This window comes from Herpailurus yagouaroundi, unplaced genomic scaffold, assembly GCF_014898765.1.
Source record: "Herpailurus yagouaroundi ecotype Mexico unplaced genomic scaffold, PumYag 142, whole genome shotgun sequence".
NCBI classification, from domain to species: domain Eukaryota; kingdom Metazoa; phylum Chordata; class Mammalia; order Carnivora; family Felidae; genus Herpailurus; species Herpailurus yagouaroundi.
The window spans coordinates 50,687,836-50,713,178 of record NW_024412397.1 but is presented as its reverse complement, the minus strand read 5'-3'; the positions used below and the strand labels follow the sequence as shown (position 1 = coordinate 50,713,178).

Sequence of the window (25,343 nt, the reverse complement as noted above, 5' to 3'; positions counted from 1 at the left end):
TTTCTTTTCTTTTCTTTTCTTTTCTTTTCTTTTCTTTTCTTTTCTTTCTTTTACCAATTCCTCTTTATTGTCTGGCTAGTTTTCAATCATTACATGTGGTGCTGAAGGCTGGAAACCAGTAATTACAGAAAGGAATGAGGAATGATTATGGTCTCACTGACATTATCTTCTGTGACTTCACAGCAGGTGTCTATAAGAAAGACAGGTATTATTGCTTCATCTTATAGATGAAGAAAGTAAGATTCACAGCAGTTGAATGACTTCTCTGAGATGATATGTGGCAAAAGCAAGCCTAGGCCCAAGTCAGGGCTTTTCCTGCAAGAATGCTACTATCTCAGGTACTTTTGAAGTGTCCTGTCTTCCTACTTCTTTCTGTTCCAACCTCAAAAACATTAATAGAGATATCAGATATTTTATATTTACCTTTTTCATTTATTCTGAACACTCATGCAGTATAGTGTTATCTGTAGAAGATAAAAATGTACATATTTTGATAATCCCATTTTATTTATTTTGTCAACCTCCTCTTCCACCACGGCTTTAACCACACTTTAAAAAGGAAATCCTAATATAAAACATTCTCAGTATTTCATGGTTTTGATGATGTCACAACTTTAAAATATACTCTCTTCCTTACATTTAGTATTTACAGTGCTATTTTCTGGTAATCCCAACCTAATTAGTATGTGGATTCTACTTTATCCATATTAGCCAGAGTGCAGTTTTTATACCCTGATTGACTTGGACCTGGGGTGTTTACAATGCATGCAAATCCTAGGGGTGAGGAGTGAGGCGGAAAGGGGTAAGATTTCAGGACATTCTCCCTACACAGCTTGAATTGTAAATAATTTGGGGTAAACTAAAGATTCAAATGTGCAAATCCAGATAAATGAGTTTGCACTGCTTCGAAGTTTTATTATTTCTTGACTTTCTTTTCTCTTTCTCTTTTACCTTCCCTCCCTCTTTTCTTTTTTCTTTTTCCGTTTTCTTTTCCTTTCCTTTTCTTCCTTTCAAGAATTTGATAAGCTGTAAAGAGCTCAAAATCCTTAATCCTATCTGCACTATTTCTTATAAATTTGCTTCCAGATGTGATTGATTTATTTTGCCCAGACTTAATATTATGCATCAAATTTACTCATTATTCTTGGTATGATAGGTAGTTGTGTAGCAAGTGACTGGGTTAGGTTTCCACTTGGCTGTTTTATATCCATTTTTGTGCTTTTATTTATCAGTCAAGTCATACTTAACAGTTAATGACCAAATATTGAAATTGTGCTTAAAATATTGTTGGCTTGTCATTGAGAATCTTGTTATATTTAAGAATTAAATAGAACGAGAGTCAAAGCTTTAGGGGATAATTCTGAAATATCAAATTTTATACCAAAAACGGAGGAGGGGCTCTCCTGTTTTTCCTGTGCTCTAAATATGTTTTAGTTTGCCTTTTGGGGTGCTGACACTGGTATTACTAACAATCAGGTATATTTAGTGTTCACCAAGATACACTCAGTGATCTAACAGAGAGCAACTATTTCTTGAACTTTAAAACATGAGAACACTACTCTTACCATGAGGCGATTATGTAAAGTGTAAGGGAAGGGTAATAGTTAATTTTAGATATGAAGGAAAAAGATTTGGAGATGCAGTTTTTCGGGGGGGGGGGGGAAACAAATATAGCACCCAAGCATAAATTCAAATTCCAAGACAACCTGAAAATACAGGTCATAGACGTAGATTCCTACATCAGCTACTTTGGTTTCTTATATATAATTGCATGTCCATATTTTTTCCCCTTTAATTCACCTCAAGGTGGCCATTAAAAACAAAAAGCATAGTTCATAATTTGATAGTTTAAAGTTTGTCCATAGCTGTTTCAATTTGGCTCATTCTAGGGTAGTTCTAAGAACCCTCTCACCCAAAGACAGAACAGTTGTGAAATTTTTCTTATAGAAATGACAGTGAATTAGGACAATGTAATGCCTGGACTTGTTTTAGCATACCACCTTCCCTTCATGGGAAATCCTCTATTTACCTAAGACTTAAAGGAAGGTAAAGCTATTTTTAGAGGCAATTTAGATAAGCAGATACTTAATACCTGATGGGCTTCTGGGGGTTACCATTCAGATGTAAATTTTGGTTGCTAATTTCTTATGTAAATTATTGGAATAGTGTAGGTTCCCACCCTGCTGGGAGGCAGTTGATTGTCTAAAGGGGTGAAGGGCAACCAAATTTGAGGCTTCCAAATACTGCTTTGATTACTTTAGTTTGTGTTTACAGCTGTTTCAGTAAACTTTCCCCTCCCCCCGCTTAGATTACTCTGTAACCTTCAAGTTGGAGATAATTGGAGAATGCAAATCTGGTTCTGTGAAGTGAAAACCTTGGCTATTTTCTTAAGGAAATGCAGATGAAGTTTACAAAGAAGGGCCCTCTACCATTATTCCTTTTTTTAAATTAAAATAATTTGCTGCAAAGGTCTTGGGGTTAAGGCAGCATTTCAGTATTATTCTCAGAAAATGAAGCTCTTTAGGGACAAGTTTGTTATTTGTGTGCCAACATCGATAACTTATCTTTCCTTACTTGCATACAGTAAACAGGCATAGATCCTTCCTTAGGGCACTCTTCCCCCAGGTCTTCCAGAAGCCCCTAAAAAAAGATTCTGTCTTTCTTTCAGGATTAGTTCAGATGTGATTCAAAATCACACTACAGGGTTGTAATAAGGTTTCTTTTCATTTTGTTTGAGGTTTTAATTGAGATTGAGTAGTTGGTCTTTATTATATTAATAATCTGACATATTTCTAGAGACCAGAACTACCTGTTACACTAGATATTTGGATCCTACAGACCTTCAAATATAATCACATTTCATAGATTCTTTAGCTACCCACTCTTTTTTTCTTTACAGACACACAGAGCTTATTTTCATTCTTAAAAAAATAAATATTGTTCTTTGCATAATGTTTTTTCTTACTTGGGGATCCCTCATAATATATTTTGTATATAATTAGCTGATCTGGGGCGCCTGGGTGGCGCAGTCGGTTAAGCGTCCGACTTCAGCCAGGTCACGATCTCGCGGTCCGTGAGTTCGAGCCCCGCGTCGGGCTCTGGGCTGATGGCTCAGAGCTTGGAGCGTGTTTCCGATTCTGTGTCTCCCTCTCTCTCTGCCCCTCCCCCGTTCATGCTCTGTCTCTCTCTGTCCCAAAAATAAATAAACGTTGAAAAAAAAAATTTTTTTTAATAAAAAAAATAAAAAAAAAATTAGCTGATCTGAATCCCACCCCACCCAAAATTAGGATTTAGAAAAGACAGGTAAAAGGTGTCACAGCAAAAAGCCAAATCTTTGCCAGGTGAGTGTATTCTCAGAATAATTACAAACTCAATTTAGGAACTTTTTCTTGATGTTGCCACCATTTCTGGCCTTGAATTGATTTATTTCTTGAATTACCCTGTTGCTGGACTCAGCCATGCCTTCTCTTTCTCTCCTATTTTCTTTCCTCTTAGTCAAATTGGCTGAGTGGCTTGTGTTAGCGAGTAACAAGAAGGCAAGAAGATAAAATTGGACATTGTAAAAATAGACTTTACTTTTTAAGAACAGTTTTAGACTTAAAGAAAAATTGAGACAATAGTATAGAGTTTCTATATATTCCTGCAGTTTCTCCTATTATTATCTTACATTATTACTAATTTTAATAATAATTAAAGTTCATAGTTTATTTAGGTTCCTTAGTTTTTACCTAATATCTCTTTTCTTTTCCAGAATCCCTTCAGGATACTAAAATAGAGTTAGTTGTTATGTCTCTTTAGGCTTCTCTTGGCTGTTACAGTTTCTCAGACTTTCCTTGTTTCTGATGACCCTGACAGTTTTCGGAATTATTGGTCAGGTATATTGTAGGTGACCCTCTACTGGAATTTGATATTTTTCTCCTAATTAGACTGGGGTTATGGGTTTTGGGGAGAAAGATCACATTGCCATTTTCATCATATTGTATCAAGGGTACATTCTGTCAACATGATTTATGAGGGTTGATGTTGATGTAGATCATCTGGCCGAGGTAGTGTGATCTCCACTCTTTCCCCCACTTGCCATACTGTGGGAGAAAGTCACTATGCTCAGCTTATACTTTAGGAACAGGGAATTATGCTCCACCTTCTCGAGGGCAGAGTATCTACATAAATTATTTAAAATTCTGTATGGGGATTTGTCTCCCCCCCCCCCCACTACTTAATCAATCAACTAATTAAATTATAATATTATGTACTCATGGATATTTATTTTATGTTGAGTTATAAGTCAATACTACTTTACCTCACTGCTCAGATTGTTCTGGTTTTGGACATTGGGAGCACCTTCAGTTGGTTCCTGTACCCCTTTTACATACTCTCATCATTGCAGCTTTTTTTTTTTAGCATAAAATAGGACATTTTCTCTTTTTATTGTCATGAGCATCCCTTAACATTTTTGTGGGGAGGAGACTAGAAAACACGCTTCTCTGAGGATCCAGTCATTGTTGAATAATTATTACTTTTGACCTCTAGGTGTCCTCATACTAAAGGCTGTAGTAAAAACTATTTGTATTTCTTAATTTGAGTGGACTGTGTAGTTCTCCTTTTTTGCCACAGAAATCACTCTGAAATCATCTCTCTTCTACAGAAAATCCTGCTTTCTTCAGATACTCTCCACACTAAGTCCTCTTGACTCTATCTCTGTTAAGTCAAGAACAAAAATTGTACTTTCCCCCTTGGTCTCCTTTTGCTGCAATGTATTGCTTTTAGAGATCTCATCAGAGGGGTGCCCGGTGGCTCAGTTGGTTAAGTGTCTGACTCTTGGTTTCGGCTCAAGTTATGTGGCCTCATGGGTTTCAGCCCCACGTCAGGCTATGCTCTGGCAGCACAGAACCTGCTCAGGATTCTCCCTCTCTCTGCCCTTCTTTGCACTGTCTCTGTCTCTCTCAAAATAAATAAATAGCTTTTTTAAAAAAAGAAAACTCATCAGAAAAATAATGAATTTTAAGGACTCATCAGCAAGTATGAGGTAAGTGAGTGCCAATAGACCAAAGATTCAACTTAGAAAGTTGGGTAATAGGACTCCAAAAAAAGGCAAGGAAGAAGTAATAGGAGAGTGTCCTACATCAGACTGAGGGAAGGTGAAGCATTATATGAGTCAGAGATGTTAATGAGGATGAAGGAGTATCTAATTTGGAGTCCGGAGACTTGGGTTTTAGTCCCACTTTCTCCAGTTACTGAATATTTTAAAAATTGGACCATTTTCTTAAGCTTTATAGGCCCCAGTGTCCTCATTTACATATTAAATAGATTAGTGTTACCCAATCTTTGACTCACAAATTTCTTTTATACTAATATATAGTCTTTTGAACTTTTTAGGAATTTAAAACCTAATTCTGTCACTACATGGCATATGATAAAGAATTGATTTTAAGTAGAAAGTATTTATTTTAGACCAGTATGTTAATATACTCTTTGATATTATTCATGCATATGAGAAAAATTGTCTACATTTTATCATTCAGTAATTGCTACTTAATGTATTTAAAATCGGTTGTGTAAGAAAAAGCATATTTTATTGACAAATTCAAAAATAAAATATTATAGCTTTTCAGGGGGCTGAGTATATTTAAATGTTTTCCAGCATCAAATAAAAAGAAAATCAAAAGCTACTTTTAATACCCAAAATTTGAAATTTTAGGATTAAAAGGATATGCCAGTTTATTTTTATAATTTTTACATCATCTATATGATGAAAAGATTTCAGGCTGCTGTGTGCAGAATTTCTGCTACTGAACATGCTGCAAAATGAGGTAGGCTTTTCTCTCCTACATGAAAAGCCAAGTTGGATTGTAATCACCAAAATTTTACCTTGACATTGCTTTTGGGGGTGGGGTGCCCAAAAACATATTGGTGCATTTTATATAATTTTATAATTTAATGAGTGGGGTTGGGATTGAATCTAACTTTCATAAATCTAGCAAGAGCATCTTTAGACACATTTGTAACATTACTGTGTTCATTAACACAATCAGTGCTTCCTATCATTAACCAACAATGTATGATGAGTATAAATTAAGCACAATATCAATACAAATGGCTAAGAATAAAAACAGTTGTGTGAAAATCAAAGCCATACACTGATACAGGGTTCAAACAAGTGAGTCCTGAATTCATTCAACAGGTTTCCACTCTCCCTCTATGTGTAGCAGGGAAAGCACTCAGAACATTCTTTAATATTAGAATAATTATTTGTTAGATTTTAGAAATTGGTAACTATTTGATTTTGTCTTATAACTTCAAGTATCATGGAATACCTGTAAGTCCCTGGGAGTTTAATAACTGCCTGTTGAGAGATCCTATATCAGATAATCTTAAGGTTCTATATAGCTCTGATGTTCTAAAAAGCTGGTAATAATTTGAAAATTCATACAAATTGGCACAGACTATCATTTCATCTAGTCCACTCTTTCTAATATGGTGTGAGTCAAAGTCGTAGAAAGGTTTGTTACTACTTCTTAGTGACAGAGATAGTTCCCCACGCATCCTGTTTTTTGTCAATAGACAATCATGAACTTCTCATCACTGAATTTTCTGCATCTTTTGGGAAGATACGTGTTCTGCCTTTTGTAGCAAGTCATGATAAAGGTGTTATTTCTTTTCTTTTTCTTTTTTTGAGAGAGAGAGAGCGAGCGAACATGTCCACAAGTGGGGGAGGGGCAGAAGAGAGAGAGAGAATCTTAAATAGGCTCCACCCAGGCACCCCTTGATCTGTCTTTATATAGCAAACTTACCATGTCTTACATCCTGAACATTACTGAACTCATTATATAACACTGCACAAGTTTCCTAATCTTCCTGAGCCTCAACTTCTCCATCTATGGAAAGGAGTTGGTAGTTGTTCAGAGGATTAAATAAAATAATCTGTACAATGGTTAGTACCATGCCTGGCTTATATTAAGTTCTCCATAAATTTTTCTGCCATTGATACCATCATCATCATTTCACCACTTTCAAACCTGAGTTCTGTCCCTTAAATGGGGTGGGGGCAGCAGAATTTTTTTTAGGGCTTTTATGTATCCATAGCTTCCAAAAACTGTGTGTAAACTGAATAAATAATATGACCTGCATGTATAAATGACTATTTTTCAAATAAATATAGATGATATTGTGACTAATAAAATATAGATTCATTCAAAATTGTTAATTCACAGTAATATTCTGCTTTTGTTTTTTTCAATTAACAAACACTAAAAGTTAAATTTGAATTATTTTAGTGTTAAAGGGAGCCTATAAGCTTGAGATGGTTGAACCCCATTATTTTATCATTTTATTCTTTCTTCTGTTGACTTCCTCCAATTCCATTATGTCTGCTTTTGAGGTTTGATGAGCTCAACCATGCAGTAGATCATGGTAGATTTATGTGCGCCACAACTTCATACAATATTTGGATTTTTTTTCTCTTATAATAACTGATTGCATCCAATTGTTTGTTGGTATTTGGTGAACATCATACCATAAATTGATACTGGCAGAATTTAGCAGGGTCTTTCTCTACTTTGTATTGGGTGATGATGGTCTCCTCAGGTTTGTGTGTGGAGATTTAGGTGTCCATTGTTTACCTTCTGCAACTCTCTGAAATAGTATTTTTCATACTTGTATTTACCCTCTTTTGGCTGCAGGTGAAACCCAACCCAACTGAAATTAGCTTTAGGTAGAATGAAGATATTATTCAAAGAATTCCTAAGCAAAAGGTTTCACAATCTGACCTTGGGAAACGCACATACAGCTGGGTTTCAGGGGTCCACACACTGCTGGAACATTCCCTTTGAGCCTCCTGTCTGCTGACAGACTTCTCTCACAAGGCAAGGAACTGAGCTGCCACAGATCAAACTAAGTCATACTCTTTCTGGCTCCATATTTGGAATTCCTTGAGAAAAGGCTTTGATTGTCCCAGTTTATGTCAGGTGTCCCTGACTAATCAACTATGGCTGGAAAGGTGGGATATTATAGTGGCCAGCTTGGATCAGGTGCTACCTCCTTTCAGTCTAGAATATCCCCATTCTCCAGAGGAATCACGTGATTAGAGTTCAAGGAGGTTTGATTATCTCCCAGAAGATGTGAAATAGGTGCTTTGCAGTAGAAAATAGCTGTCCTCTGTAATATTGTTTTGTGATTATTGGTTCCTTATACATTCTTCCAATTAGACTATAATGTAGGTTCTTGGGGGAAGATATATTTGTTCAATTCTATCCCCAGGCCTAAGGTAGCATCTGTTGCAAGTGATTTTTAATAAATGATGAACTAATTAGTTAGTGTAATATGTTTTGGTACACAACGTGGTTATGTAAGGTTTTGTTATGTGTTGTTCTGTTGTAGCTTACAAAAATGACTTCACAGTTCTGAGTTCTAGTTCTGGCCCATTCATTTATGAGCCACATCTGAAGTGCAGTCTCTTCCTATGTGAAATGGAAGCCTCTCTCTTCTATGACAGTCACCATTTATAGATATGAACTTGCTTTGAAAGTATAAAAATATTGTACTACATACACATAAAAATTACATACATTTTTCAAAGCTCTGTGTGTATTTATCATTTGCTTACTTGTAGATCAGAAAATATAAAGTCATAAATGTTGGCTGAACTTGTCAGAAATACCTCCTTTTTGTGTGTTTTCAGCTCCACTCGGGGGAAGGGGGTACGTATGATAGATTTGTCTTCAGGTTGGAGTATATGGACTTTAAATTTAGTCCTGGGGTGCCTGGGTGGCTCAGTCAGTTGAGCGTCCAAATCTTGGTTTCAGTTCAGGTCATGATCTCGCAGTTCCTGAGTTTGAGTCCCACATCAGGCTCTGCACTGAAAGTGCAGAACCTGCTTGGGATTTCTCTCTCCCTCTCTCTCTGCCCCTCCCCCAGCTTGCTCTTTCTCTCCCTCTCTCTTTCAAAAAATAAACATAAAAAAAAAATCTACTCCTTAATTTTTTATGGGATTATGCCTTTATGGGATTTCCCATAGGCAAATCCACTCTCCAGATGGGTGATAAGGAGATAGGACCTTTCTAAACATTTTACTGTGTCCTTTTTACCATTTTTAGGTTTTTGTCAAGCAGGAAAGGATTTGCGTTTGGTATCTCTTTGTATGGAACAAATCGACATCCCAGCAGGATTCCTCCTGGTAGGGGCCAAGTCTCCCAATCTGCCTGAACACATCCTCGTGTGTGCTGTAGACAAGCGATTTCTACCAGATGATCATGGGAAAAATGCACTTTTAGGTGAGTATTTCACACCTATAAAATTCCTTCCAAGATGAAGGAGTTAAACTACAAGTTTAAATTATCATAGGGGTGCCTAGGTGACTCAGTTGGTTGGGCGTCTGACTCTTGATTTCAACTCAGGTCAAGATCCTAGGGTGTGGGATCAAGCCCCACATGGGGCTCTGTACTGAGCATGGAGCCTGCTCAAGATTCTTTATTTCTGCCCCTTTGCCCAACGCTCACTCTCTCTCTCAAATAAAAAAACAAAAATTAAAAAAACATGTTAAATTATCACAGATTTTTTTTTTTAGATCACAGAATTAATTGGGAATTCTGTAATTAACTCATGTATGAAACATTTTTTTTCTTTTAGTAACTTCTTAAAAATTAGCTTTTATTTTTTATTCATTCCCAAAACACCTGCCTTGAAGAGGCGGCCTTTTCAAGCCAAGCTAAAGGATGGCATGCGGTTTATCAAAAATTAATTCTGTGTAAAGCAAAGTAGGATTCACTCTGTACAGAGTTATTGATCTAGACCTGATGTCCAGTCAACTCTCAGTTATTCAGCTGCAGATTATCTGCTTTGTAAGTTTTTGGTAGTTTCTCCATACTACCCATCATTCCTAGCTATATTTGATTGATGTGATTCCCATGTTATATTTAGCATTAGTTCAACCAAAGTAACTAGGAATATACATATGATGTAAAATGTATTACTGTATCTCAGAATTGTTTTATTCTCTGGCTTTACTTTGAGTCTGGACTTTTTCTTTCACAACCTAGCTTCCTTACATCATGGGAAATAAAGACTGGATTTATTTTTTTTTTCAACGTTTTTTATTTATTTTTGGGACAGAGAGAGACAGAGCATGAACGGGGGAGGGGCAGAGAGAGAGGGAGACACAGAATCGGAAACAGGCTCCAGGCTCCGAGCCATCAGCCCAGAGCCTGACGCGGGGCTCGAACTCCCAGACCGCGAGATGGTGACCTGGCTGAAGTCGGACGCTTAACCGACTGCGCCACCCAGGCGCCCCTGGATTTATTTTTAATTAAGAAGACAAGATGGCACATGAGATGTCTTTAGTGAAAATAATAAAAATGAAAAGAAAGAGGGCAAAGAATTCAAGAATTGTATTGTTCGTAAGCTGTACTTGTTTAGTTTGATAACATTTTTCCTAGTTACACAGTGTCATCAGAAAGTCTGGAAATATATACATCAGTATCCTGAGTTAGAAAGTAACCCTATCCATGCTTTATAAAAGTTCCTTAACTTATAATTCAAAGCTTTTTCTTGGTTCATAGGAAAAGAAGTGATAATTTCCATAGGCTTTCATAAAAAGATGATGATTTTCTTTTGGTGAAATTGAGCAGATGGTTTAACACAGAAGCCTAATGGTAAAGTTTATAAATTGGACTAAATTAGCAAAGAAGTTTCTAAGTATCTGTTCACTCATTCATTCAACACTTTATTCAAAATGTACTATGTGACAAAAATCATACTAGGCTGTGTTGTGGGAGCACAAAAATGTTAAGACACAGAGCTAGTAATCTAGTTGGCTGTGGTATAACAATTTTGGGAAACTTCTTTTTAGCATTTTAAAAGCATCATAGTGTTGAGGTGCCTGGCTGGCTCAGTCAGAAAAGCATGCAGCTCTTGATCTCAGGGTCATGAGTTCTAGCCCCACATTGGTTGTAGAGATTGCTATAAACAAACAAACTTTTAAAAAATAAATAAAAGCATCACCGTGACATCAGATGGAATAGTTTACATGTGGCTCTGACCACAGACACAGAAAAATATCTCATGATGCCTTTTTGCTTAATGATTCTTCATGACTAGAGGAATCCTCCTAGAATACATCATGAAAGGATACAAGAAACACCATCAGAATAATAGGTTTTCAGGGTGTCTCAGTCGGCTGAACGTCTGACTCTTGATTTCGGCTCAGGTCATGTTCCCAGGGTCATGGGATCAAGCCCTGCATTGGGTTCTGCACTGAGCATGGAACCTGCTTAAGATTCTCTCTCTCTCTCTCTCTCTCTCTCTCTCTCTCTCTCTCTCTCACTCACTCCTTCTCCTTCTCTCCCTCTCTCTCTCTCCCTCTGCTACTCTCCCCCACTTACACGCTCTGTTTCTAAAAAGAGGAAGAAGAAGAAGAAGAATAGATTTCATGATTGTGTATAATAATGAATATGAGATCAAAGACCTTGGTCATTGGAGTTGGAACTGGGATTAAAATCCCAGATTTGCCACTTAGTATTTTCAGAACTGGGGCAAGCTACTTATTCTCATGAGGTCTCAGATTTCTCATCTATAAAAAGAGGCCAATGATGCCTAACTTTCAGGGTTGTAAAGATCAAATGAGATGATGTTTATAAGGCAAACCATCCAGCACAGTGCCTGGCACAGAGCACTTGCTCTTTAAATGGTTATTATTCTGCCATTCTGTCATATTTATTAATACCTTTATAGAAATGGAAGTTTGTTTGCTTTCTCTAGCCTTGTGAATGGACATAATTTTTTAGTAACCACTTTCCAAGTGAAAGTGTAGTGCAGCAAGATGGTAGAACTTTTCTCTTAGATAAGCATGTTGTTGAGATTTTTGTATGTTAATATCCATCCAACATTTCTTACTGATGATAGATTATTTTAGTATGCATTAAAGTATAGTGGGAAAAATTTTAAGCTTCAAATATGTTAGAATCCCAGTGAACTCCAATATCAATTTATAAACTTTTTATATAAATTATGCTGATTCAAAAGACTGTGAGTGAAGGAATTGGTTAAAAAATATATTGAGGGGGCATTTGGGTGGCTCAGTTCGCTCGGTGTCTGACTTTTGATTTTGGCTCAGGTCATGATCTCACAGTTGTGGGATCTGGTCCTGCATTGGACTCTGCACTGAGTGCTAAGCATGGAGACTGCTTGGGATTCTCTTTCCCCCTTTCTCTCTGCCCCTCCCCCACCCATTCTCTCTCTCTTTCTCTCTTTCAAAATAAATAAACATTAAAAAGTATATATTGATCCAGTTGGCAGTTCATTCATGTGTCCCAAATCTACTGTGCAATTGGAAGACTTGGTTGACAGAAACACTAGATAGGTAATTTAGCTGTAAGAGGTATTATTTTTTGTGATGATGACAACAAGAACTTTGGGCAGATAAAATCTCTCTTGAACAAAGACTGATACTGAAACTGTACAGAGTTTAAAAAATGAGCTGTAGGATTCTTTGTCTTAAATATTGTTAATTCTCATCATTAATGTGCCATCTCTGTTCTTTGAAGATTGTCCAGATCCTTTGCTTTTCTTCCTTTGTATATTCTCTTGCTTTTCACCTCAGAGAATAAGCAAAAGAAAAAAGATAAAACCTCACCTCAGTAATTTGTTAATTTTAATTCTCACGCTAATCTTTTATGAACTACTTGGATCTACCAGATAAGCCTCTTTTGGGAGGCACCATCTTTAATTGTTTTGACTAAAATGTTCTTATATTATTTTACTGGGTTCTACATCTGCCTGGCAAGCCAGGCACTTTTCTGTCAAGGCCTGATAATCGCACCACAATGTAAGTTACATGGAGGCAGTGGTTTTGTCTCCTTTGCTCCGTGCTGAAAACCTGGTACCTGAAAGAGTGCCTAGCATATGGTAGAGTATATAAGTATTTGTTGGATGGATGGATGGATTTGTTGGCTAGATGCATGGATGCATGGAGAAATGGATGATTAGATGGCTTGGGAACTCGGTGAAAAAAATTGGCAGTTTTTTTTTTTCTTTTTTTGGTTTTGGCCTGTAGCTATAAAGCATTGGACAGGGGCGCCTGGGTGGCGCAGTCGGTTAAGCGTCCGACTTCAGCCAGGTCACGATCTCGCGGTCCGTGAGTTCGAGCCCCGCATCAGGCTCTGGGCTGATGGCGCGGAGCCTGGAGCCTGTTTCTGATTCTGTGTCTCCCTCTCTCTCTGCCCCTCCCCCGTTCATGCTCTGTCTCTCTCTGTCCCAAAAATAAATAAACGTTGAAAAAAAAATTAAAAAAAAATAAATAAATAAAGCATTGGACAGCTAGCCAAATGCTCTCAAATTCAGTCCATCTCTGAATATATTTTAAATAATTATGTTTACATTTCTATAAAGTAACAGTAATAAACTAATTATATAAATTACTAATTTTATGTAACCGATCAGAAGATATGACTATCTCTGTTTTTCCAGTTTTGCATCATGCCTGGTATATAGGTGGATGCTCAGTAAGTAATTGTTGAAAAAATAATAGGGGCGCCTGGGTGGCGCAGTCCGTTAAGAGTCCGACTTCAGCCAGGTCACGATCTCGCGGTCCGTGAGTTCGAGCCCCGCATCAGGCTCTGGGCTGATGGCGCGGAGCCTGGAGCCTGTTTCTGATTCTGTGTCTCCCTCTCTCTCTGCCCCTCCCCCGTTCATGCTCTGTCTCTCTCTGTCCCAAAAATAAATAAAAAACGTTGAAAAAAAAATTTAAAAAAAAAAAGAAAAAATAATAAATTGGACTGCCATTTCTATTGATTGTCAGAATTGACTGTCTGCGATTGGTATGTTGTGAGATATTCTGTCTTTAATCCTGGTGGCCTTTCTCTTCTCTCCTTTTATATCTTTGTTAATTAGATAACAGGTTGGTTTAGGGGTTTAAAAAGAGTATCACTTCATCAGTGGATTGATTTTAAGTTAGTCATTTATATAGAGAGAGATTGTACGTGTGGAGTTTGGAATCCCTTTTCTCATTTACACCTATCTTGTCCTTGTTCACTACATGGCAGTACATATGATGCTTCCTCCTCAGTCACAACCAGAGGAACTCACATTATTTCTGTGTGACTTTTCTCTGTGATATTACGGGATTGATTTCCAATTAAGCAAAGGATAGCCTCACATCCTCTTAGCCTCCTCCATTTCTTCTTTCTGTGCCCCCTGCTCTAAGCAGGTCACTGAAAGTTTTATTTTGTTTGAATAATCTAACAAATTAGATGTTTGGATGTTTGATCTAAAGGGATAATAAGCTAGTTTGAGTATGGGGGGGTGAATAAAGAGGAAATGGGACTCTCGGGGCACCTGTGTGAGAAATTACAGCTAGCTGTCATAGGAACTGGAAAGTTGACAGCACCTGGGCTTGCCCATCACTGTCCAATGCCCTCCTCTCTGCAGACAACCTTCACAGTTGCCAATTTATTCTCTCCCATCCCTTAGCTGACAGGTGGTTGGACATAACCCCCAACTTGGGTTCCAATTTTATAAAACCTTACAAATTTAGGGCCCAGTTCCATCTGACTGATTCTATTTGTATTTATTTTAAAATTCCAGGAAAGGGGCACTTGGGTGTCTCAGTCCTTTGGGGATCTGACTCTTGATTTCATGATCCCAGGATTGTGGCCCTGAGCCCTGCATCGAGCTCCATGCTGGGTGTGGAGCCTGCTTGGGATTCTTGTTCTCTCTCCCTCTGCCCACCACCTCTCAAATAAAAAACAAATAATAGGGGCGCCTGGGTGGTGCAGTCGGTTAAGAGTCCGACTTCGGCCAGGTCATGATCTCGCGGTCCGTGAGTTTGAGCCCCGCGTCAGGCTCTGGGCTGATGGCTCAGAGCCTGGATCCTGTTTCTGATTCTGTGTCTCCCTCTCTCTCTGCCCCTCCCCCGTTCGTGCTCTGTCTCTCTCTGTCCCAAAAATAAATAAACGTTGAAAAAAAATTAAAAAAAAAAAAACAAAAACAAATAATAAAATATTTTTAAGTTGAAAAATAAAATAAAATAAAGTTCCATGAAAGAGACTCTGACTGTCCCAGACTGGGTCTGATATTAGCACAATCTAATCATCTGTGACAGTGCACATGGTGGGTAGGGCAGAGAACCAGGGCCAGCAAGTTCTCTAAGAAGGGAATGTGTGGGGAGGAAATCATGGGCATCTCTAGAAGCAAACTTTTTCATATTTTTATGTCAACTGTATGAATTCTATCACATGCTACTATCCACTCTATTTTCTTAGCCATTAAACTTAGAGCAGAATTTAAATTACTTTCAGTCTTCCACTATTATAAAATAACTCTGCTAAAAAAAATTGGTGTTTTTCCTTGAGGTTAGGAAATTATTGGGTCAAAAGCACTGAATATTTCTATACTTTTCATATGTAAAAGTATTGTATCAATTTACAAATCCACCAGTAACTTTGGTTTGTCTTCTTTCAGGGTTTTCCGGAAACTGTATCGGCTGTGGAGAAAGAGGATTTCGGTATTTCACAGAATTTTCCAACCATATTAACTTGAAGCTCACCACCCAGCCAAAGAAGCAGAAGCACTTAAAGTACTACCTAGTCAGAAGCTCCCAGGGTGTACTGTCGAAGGGACCTCTTATCTGCTGGAAAGGTAGCGTCACCTTCTGGGAGGGAAAGGGAAGGGAAAGGAATGAGGATGTTACAGTAAGGACAAGTGGCCTTCTGGGGTTCAGAATCAGGTATGATGTATGTAAATATCCTAAGTTCAGAAGACTATCCAAAGATGTGAAGCTCTCTGGCAGGTTATTTGACTTGCTTCTTTCTTTCTTTCTTTTTTTTTTTTAATTTTTTTTTTAACGTTTATTTTTGAGACAGAGACAGAGCGTGAATGGGGGAGGGTCAGAGATAGAGGGAGACACAGAATCTGAAACAGGCTTCAGGCTCTGAGCGGTCAGCACAGAGCCCGACGCAGGGCTCGAACTCACGGACTGCGAGATCATGACCTGAGCCGAAGTCGGACGCTTAACTGACCAAGCCACCCAGGCGCCCCAACTTCTTTCTATTTTCAATAGAGACTATCCAGGTTTAGAAAAAGTGCATGTCTCTTTATATTTGTCTCTTGGGAGGGTGGAGTACAGGAGGACTCTTTTCAGCTTTCCTGTCACTTAGAGAGGACCTCAAAGTGTCATTTTTCTGGTTAGATGCTCTTTCTATTTTATTTAGGTTCTTTGGTAATTCTCAAGCATCTAGTTTTCTGTTTTCATTAGAACTAAGCATACTTTGAACAAATAACGCTTCTTCATAATACCTTAATACCTGGGGGAAACACATTATTAAGTTGGCAAAGTTGTTTGTTTGTTTTTTAAGTGTAGAAGAACTTAACTAACTTATTTGTGGATCTGAATCCAGTTGAAATCTCACATCTTCATGTAGTTGATAGGATTTACCACAACTTCTATTCATTGTTCTAATGCAGTGGAATATCTAATCCTTATTCTTTTGAGCAGTTACTTAGATGCTGAGATTTTTCTTAATTATCAATATTATTATATTATTAAAGATGAAATAATAATTTTCTTTAATGCTTCCATTTGTTGTCTGTGCAAGATTTTGGCCTGACCATAAGAAATAGCATAATACATCCAAATTATAAATGACTTCAGATTTTCCTCTGAGTTTTCCACTGTAATTACTCTTGGGTGCATTTGAAATGACATTATATAATTCCTTAGGAAATAGCTGCATGTTCCAAGACAGGCACAATCATCCTGAATGGCTTTTGAAGGTTCACATTTTTAAAAAATCTTTTAAAAGATTTTATTTTTAAGTAATCTGTACCCACAATGTGGGACTCAAACTCACAAACCCAAGATTAAGAGTCACACACTCTACCAACTGAGCCAGCCAGGTGTCTGAAGCCTCACATTTATAGAAGTTACTATTTTAGAATTAAGATTGTATATGCATATGTATCCATATATGCAGATATGGAGATATGCAGATATGCAGACATAGAACATCAATATAAATGTATGCATACGATACACATAATGTGGAGGTATTCTTGTAGGCCAAAGTACAATTGCTTTTCAAGGAAAATCCTAGCCAAGGTGGTCATAGAAAACTGTGTCCAACCTTGCATATTTCTGATAAACTTGGAAACTCTCTAAAGGACCCTCTATAATTAACTGTCATTTACAACCATTTATATTTCTTTTTCACATGCTACCTTTAAAAACTAACATAGTGTAACGTGTAGTATAATTTAGTTAGAAGTTATAGCCCTACATGGTTTCTTAGTATTTGCTATCTACTTGACTCAGTTCAAAATATTATTAAAGTATCATGTTAGAGCTCCATTAGTATTGGCTTACCTAAAATGAAGCTTGGTGTTGCATGATCAGAAATCACCTAGAATATTGTGTACCTATTTCCTTTGATACAAACTAAAAGTAATAAGAATTTGAGCATTTCTGGGACACCTGGGTAGCTTAGTTGGTTGAGCATTGGACTTTGGTTCAGGTCATGATCTGTTCATGAGTTCAATCCTTGCATCAGGCTCACTGCTGTCAGCATCAAGTCTGCTTGGGATTTTCTATCCCCCTCTCTCCCTGCCCCTCCCCTGTTCTTTCTCACTTAAAAATAATAAGTAGGCTTAAAAAAAAAAGAATTTGAGCATTTCTAATTTTTCTCCTCTGACTATAAATTTTTCTTTGCTTCAGCTTTTGGACATAAATTAAGGTTGAGGTGAGAATATTGAAGACAACCTATATAGATTCCAGTTCCACACTAAATTGATCCTTGACGGGAGGTTAACTGGTGTTTGAAAGCTTATTTTTTTTTAAAAACAAATTACTGATATTTTAGCCTGCCTTATCCATAAAACTAGCATGATTATATTGGTTATGAGTAATTTTTCCCCTGGGAGCTAGTCTGTGAAGAACAAAAGCCGGATCTTTTTTCTTTCTTTCTTTTTTTTTCCTTCTAACCATGACATCTGGCCCTAGGAAGACAAAGTGAATTCACCATCTTGAACATTCTGTTGGAGTCAGGATTAGAGGAGGGGAAACCGCCAATAAGGAACATGGTTGCTACTTAAGGAACAGTAGTTTATTTTAGAGATTTTGTGGATTGTGTTCTCATCACCTGCTTTGACAGGGTATTGGTCTCCTCCCATAATATAATTCTTACTCCTTCCCAGAATGTAGAAGCCGACAATCCTCTGCCACTTGCCACTCTATGAAACCAAACTCTTCAGTATCATCAACTGTGACACCAGAAAATGGCACAACTAATGGATACAAGTCAGGATTCATTCAGACAGGTATGGGATATTTTCTTTTGGAATTTCAAGCAGCCAGATGTATGTTTAGTGGTTCACTTTAAAAATGACTGTTGGCTGGTTTGAATAGAAATGTTTTAAAACAAGTATTACCTGAGTTACTATTAGAGTTAGAAGTCAGCACTGAGATGGGTTAGTTCATGGATAAGAAATTTAGCTCAAGCATAGGACCTATCTCTAGAAAAGTCTAACAGTGGGCAATAAGTAGAAATCCAGACATGAGGAAAGTCTGTCTCATAGCTATCAGGTGGCATATACTGGGGACATAACTCATGAAGACTGGAGTTCTAGGGTAGGGCTCTAAACTAAGCCCACAGAACATTACAGGGAGTATTGCACCAACTGGTATATTAAGTAAGGTCCCCAGGTAGGACTGAGGATCACAGTGGAAGAATCCACTAGTTTCTAGTGGTTCAAGATGGAGGCTGGGTTACAAATAACCAGATAAAATTTTAGTGCCTGAAACCAGGTTATACTATCAGGGCAGGATCAGCAGAAGGGCCACACTGATACTGAACAGATAAGTTGCCAGTCTAAGGCTTCTAAAAATTCCTCCAGTGTAGAGAGTTGTACTAGCCCAGGCCCCAAGGACAGGATAAGGCTCCAGGTGGGACTTAATGTTTCCAGGTGGCTGGAGGGCTGGAGGGCTGTAACTGAAAATATCACTGCAGATAATATTTAAGAAAATTATTCATGGAATGCAAGCTGGTGCAGCCACTCTGGAAAACAGTATGGAGGTCCCTCAAAAAAACTAAAAATAGAACTACCCTACAACCCAGCAATTGCACTGATAGACATTTATCCAAGGGATATGGGTGTGCTGTTTCAAAGGGACACATGCACCCCCATGCAGCGCTATCAACAATAGTCAAAGTATGGAAACAGCCCAAATGTCCATCAATGGATAAATGGATAAAGAAGATGTGGTATATATATATGATGGAGTATTACTCGGCAATCAAAAAGAATGAAATCTTGCCCCCCCCTTGCCAGGAAGGGGGACAAAGCATAAGAGACTCATAAATATGGAGAACAAACAGAGGGTTACTGGAGGGGTTGTGGGAAGGGGGGATGGGCTAAATGGGTAAGGGGCAGTAAGGAATCTACTCCTGAAATCATTGTTGCACTATACACTATTTTGGATATAAATTTAAAAAATAAAATTAAAAATAAAATCAGAAAAAAAAGAGAAAATTATTCAGAACCAGGCTAGGTTATATCTTAGGCAAGAAGGAAAGTATTTTAAAAGAATCTGTGAATTGTTTTCCAGTTCACTTGTTTTTTGTAAAGCATCATTTTACTCATCTGATATGCAAATGTCATAGTATAATGTGCTTTGCCAGCATCCCGTTACCCACAAGTTGAAAAGAAGGCTGTCTTCATTTATTTCACTACTTAGCATTCCTCTTTCAAGTTCATGTGAACTTTTGATGAGTTGATAAATTTTTTCTACTTACTTTCAAGAGGTAAGTAGTTATTAGAAGGCATTTGCAACAATAGCAATGGTAACAAGGCTAACCTTATTTGGGGCTCTTCTAGCTATGTTTCGGTACTCACATTTAAAAGGTCTGATTTTTAAAGTGTCCAAGAGATTTAGATAGAGGCTCTAATCTAAGAGAAGAGAGCATATCTCTTTAGAATAAATGAGAGAACATTGTGTTACTAGGTATTCAAGAAAGAAAAAAGTTGGCACTTGGCTCTGGGCATTGAAACATTAGTTAGCCTTCATTACAATAATGATACACCTATATGTCTTTCCTAGAATATTATTTTAGTAACTTGTTTGATTCCATGGTATATTTTCTTCCATTAGACCTTGGGACTACTGAAATGTAATTTTAAAACTACACTATTAAAAATGAATAGTTACTTAATTACAGTAAAAACTTATGAAATATTTACTGTGTCCTAAAACCCTTGTCACATACTGGAAGGCAGGGTTCCAACACTTGACCAATGGCTCTGATGATTTAAAACCACTCATGTAGGGGATAAAATCACAATAAAACATGTTACCTTTCTTAAAAGGGACGGTAGATATATAAATAACCAGTTGTACCTGAAAACAATGAGAATATATTAACATGCTAATAAGCAGTAATGCAGTTTTAATTATATTAGGAAATATATTTTGAAAACAAATACTGCTCTGAAATAGAGGAAATCAAGTTTTAGGCTTTAGCAAAGCTCCATCAATTGCCATGAAGAGACACAGACAAGGCACTGACTGCCTCACAGTGAATACAAGTGGCCAAGATTCATGCCCATATCCTTGAGTATCCCTTGTGGCGATTTGACCATGAAATTAGCTGTTAACAATTTTAGGTGAGATCCATAGAATTTAATAGAAGAAAGTAGCTTTAAAAGTGAGACTTTGTGGGGCGCCTGGGTGGCGCAGTCAGTTAAGCGTCCGACTTCAGCCAGGTCACGATCTCGCGGTCCGGGAGTTCGAGCCCCGCGTCGGGCTCTGGGCTGATGGCTCAGAGCCTGGAGCCTGTTTCCGATTCTGTGTCTCCCTCTCTCTCTGCCCCTCCCCCGTTCATGCTCTGTCTCTCTCTGTCCCAAAAATAAATAAATGTTGAAAAAAAAAATAAAAGTGAGACTTTGTATCTAAAATTTTCTTCTTGACAAATTAGGTTTATGACTCAACAATAATTTCTTTCTTCCTACACATGTTGAAAGCAATAGGCTTTAAGACTTTCATGTTAGTATTATGAAATCATTGCAATCATAAGAGTATGTAGCATCTCCTTAGCTAATAGAGATTCATCTTTCTATAGAAGATTGGCTTATTTTTAAAAATGTTTTTAATGTTTATTTTTTGAGAGAGAGAGTGCGCAAGCAAGGGAGGGGCAGAGAGAGGAAGGAAAACACAGAATATGAAGCAGGTTCCAGGCTCCGAGCCATTAGCACAGAGCCCGATGCAGGGCTTGAACCCACAAACCGTGAGATCATGACCTGAGCCAAAGTCAGACACTTAACCAACTGAGCCACCTGGGTGATCCTAGAAGATTGGCTTCTTAATCTGCAGTCAATGACTGCCTGTAATCAACATTTCTTAGCCTGAAATGTAAGTAGGCACGTTGCATAGTATTTGAAGAAAGGATTAATGTGCCATTTACACAGTTATGTCTTGAATTCCACCTGCCAAGCTCCGGATTTTATGTTCTGGCTGGCTTGCCACTTTTCCTTTGCATATTATTTTCAACATATTTATGTCATTGATAATTCAAACTTTAGTCAACAATCCCAGTAAAACAGTTTCTCATTGTGGCTGAAGATGGCTGTGTAGTTACCTACCTATACTATACCCACATACCACATATAAATACATACACACGTATATATTTTGTGTTTAATCAAGACAAGAATTCAAGAATCAATAAAAAAAAAAAAACCTTGCCTACCTAAAGATCTTGAGTTTATCTCCCATGTTTTCTTCTGAAAGTTTTGTTGTTTTATCTCTTGCATTGAAATCTATGAGCCACTTTGAGTTAATTTCTGTGCACAGCGTGAAGTGAGCATCTAAGTTCATCTTTTTGCATGTGGATATACAATTGTTCCTATCTTTGAACAAACTACCATCTTTGAACAAACTACCTTCTTGTCAGTGAATTGCACTTGTCAAAAATCAATTGACCATAAATATAAGGATTTATTTCTGGAAAATGGATGAAATGGACTTCATCAAAATTCATGACTTTTCAGCCAGGTCACGATCTCGCGGTCCATGAGTTCGAGCCCCGCACGCATCAGGCTCTGGGCTGATGGCTCGGAGCCTGGAGCCTGTTTCCGATTCTGTGTCTCCCTCTCTCTCTGCCCCTCCCCCGTTCATGCTCTGTCTCTCTCTGTCCCCCCCAAAAAATAAATAAAAAACGTTGAAAAAAAATTTTTTTTTAAATAAAAAAAAAAAGAAAATGAAAAGACAAGTGGCAGAATGGGGGGGAATGTGTGAAACACATATTTGACAAAGAATTTGTATCCAGAATTTACAAAGAACTCTTATAACTCAGTATTGAGAGGACAATAAGTCAAAACATGAGCAAAGGATTTGGAATAGACACTTTTCATGGACTATATACAAATGGCTAACAAGCGAATGAACAGATGCTCAACGTCACTAAGGAAATGCAAATCAAAACCACAATGAGATACTACTTCACACCCACTAGAATGACCATAGCCAAAAAAGATGACAGTAAGAGTCTGTGGATATGGAGAAATTGGAACCCTCCATACATTGCTGGTAGTAATGTAAAATGTGGCAGCCACTTTAGAATACAATTTGACAGATTCTCAAAAGTTAAATATAGGGGTGCCTGGGTGGCAGTCGGTTGAGCGGCTGACTTCAGCTCAGGTCATGGTCTCGCATTTGTGGGTTCAAGCCCCACAATGGGCTCTGTGCTCACAAGCTGAGAGCCTGAAGCCTGCTTTGGATTCTGTGTCTCCCTCTCTCTCTGCTCCTCCCCTGCTTGCACTCTATCTCTGTCTCTCAAAGAGTAAATAAAAAGTAAAAAAGTAAAAAAAAAAAAAAAAAAAGTAAATAAAAAAGTAAATAAAAATGTAAACAAAAAAAAGTTAAACTATTATATAACTCAGGAATTCTACTTCTGAGTATCTACCCAAGAGAGATGAAGACATATCCTCACAAAAAATTTCATGCAAATGTTCATAGCAGCATTATTCATTATAGGTGAAAACGGGAAGCAACCCAAATGTCAATCAGCTTGTAAACAGATAGACAAAAATGTAGTGTATCCATACAAGGGAATACCATTCTGCAATAATAGAGAACAAACTGCTGACACATGCTGAATTATGGATGAACCTCAAAAACACTGTGCTAAGTGAAAGAAACCAGACAAGAGAGACCATATACTGTATGATTTTGTTTATGTGAAATGTCCAGAAAAGGCAAATTTATGGTGACAGGATATAGATTAGTGGTTGCCTGGGACAAGGGATAGGAATAGAAATTAATTAAAAACAAGCATTCAGGTTCTTATTGGGGGAATGAAAATGTTCTAAAACTGATTTATGATGATGATTGCACCATGTGGTAAGTTGCTAAAAATAATTGAATTACACATTTGAAATGGGTAAATTTTATGATATATAAAATATACATTGATAAAGTTGTGGGGGAAAAGATTAAATAGTTGCTCTGAGAGAAAGATGAAATCCTTTGGAGTGGCACTATTTCTTACTCAATGCAATACAGTCTAATTTATTGAATATCTACTATGGAATGAGCACTGTTTCAGACCAGGTAGTAAATAGCACAAGACCTGGAGTCAAAGTCCTGGTATTCAAATACTTCAACTGAGTATATTTGTTGATGCTTGGGATAAGCCATTCAGTTGTTCTGTGCCTTGGTTTCTTTGTTTGAAAAACCAAAAATAACATCACCTATTTTGCAACTAAGGATTAACTCAATCTTGCTACCATACTTCTATTTGTATGACATTCTTCCCAATTATAATTGTTAACCATCTTATATGTTAGAAGCTCTATGTTCATTTGTTTATCCCTGTAACCCCTAGTACCTGGCAAATGCCTGGATAGAAATATTATCTGAATTCTATTTTTTTTTCAACTTTTTTGTTTGTTTGTTTTGGTTTTTTTTTTTGTTTTTTTGGGACAGAGAGAGACAGAGCATGAATGGGGGAGGGGCAGAGAGAGAGGGAGACACAGAATCGGAAACAGGCTCCAGGCTCCGAGCCATCAGCCCAGAGCTTGATGCGTGCGGGGCTCGAACTCACGGACCGCGAGATCGTGACCTGGCTGAAGTCGGACGCTTAACCAACTGCGCCACCCAGGCGCCCCTATCTGAATTCTATTTTTTATTCAAATTTAAAGTTAGCCTTAGGGGGATTATTAATTTACTGGTGTGTACACTTTTCCCAAATGAAGATGATATACTTACCTATGATCAAGAGGAAACATGTTTTTATGCCCTAGCCTATAGGGCAGTGTATGGATGAGCCACCTAATCTCTGCCCTTATGATTAATAGGATAATTTTTTTTTAAATTTTTTTTCAATGGTTTTTTTAATTTATTTTTGGGACAGAGAGAGACAGAGCATGAACGGGGAAGGGGCAGAGAGAGAGGGAGACACAGAATCGGAAACAGGCTCCAGACTCTGAGCCATCAGCCCAGAGCCTGACGCGGGGCTCGAACTCACGGACCGCGAGATCGTGACCTGGCTGAAGTTGGACGCTTAACCGACTGCGCCACCCAGGCGCCCCAATAGGATAATTTTTAAGAACACTATCAGACAGGGCCATTTAAAAAAATTTTCTTTTAATATTTATTTATTTTTGAGAGATAGAGTGTGAGCAGGGGAGGGGCAGAGAGAGAGAGGGAGACACAGAATTTGAAGCAGGCTCCAGGCTCTGAGCTGTCAGCACAGTGCCTGATGTGAGGCTCAAACCCACAGACTGCGAGATCATGACCTGAACCAAGGTTGGGGCTTAACCAACTGAGCAACCCAGGTGCCCCTCAGGCAGGGCCACTTTATGGGCTTTGGGCACATTTGCTTATGTGGGCCCTTTCTCCCTAGAACAGTATTTAAAAATACGTTTTGGGGCACCTAGGTGGTTTAGTTGGTTAAGCGTCCAACTTCAGCTCAGGTCTTGATCTCACAGTTCATGTGTTCAAGCCCCACATTGGACTCTGTGCTGACAGCTCAGAGCCTGGAGCCTGCTTAGGATTCTGTTCTCCCTCTGTGCCCCTCCCTCACTTGCGTTCTGTGTCTCTCTCTCTCAAAAATAAATAAACAGTAAAAAAAAATTTTTAAATATGTTTTATGACTGTGTTAATATAAAAAGGAATATTTAGTATTATATACTAAAATACTTCCTTCAGCCAAAAGCTCATTGTTTTCTTCTGATTTTAAAATAAATTAAAACATTTTCATGAGCCCCTAAAAGTATTATGGACCCAAAGAGTGGTGGCTTCTTGTCTAATGGGGAAGTTGGCCCTGTTATTGGAGACAGAGGTATTATACATGAAATGGGCTTTT

General features: G+C 37.8%; 1 protein-coding gene across 6 annotated transcripts in view; it reads left to right on the top strand.

Annotated features, from left to right (window-relative positions):
* Window positions 1–25,343, top strand: part of GREB1L (GREB1 like retinoic acid receptor coactivator) — a 283,415-nt gene that overhangs the window by 139,599 nt on the left and 118,473 nt on the right. For all 6 annotated transcript variants that reach the window (XM_040479257.1, XM_040479256.1, XM_040479255.1 and 3 more), the window contains 3 exons: window positions 9,093–9,269; window positions 15,451–15,627; window positions 18,178–18,300. In XM_040479257.1, the coding sequence (XP_040335191.1) occupies window positions 9,093–9,269; window positions 15,451–15,627; window positions 18,178–18,300 (477 nt within the window). The remainder of the gene's footprint in view (window positions 1–9,092; window positions 9,270–15,450; window positions 15,628–18,177; window positions 18,301–25,343) is intronic.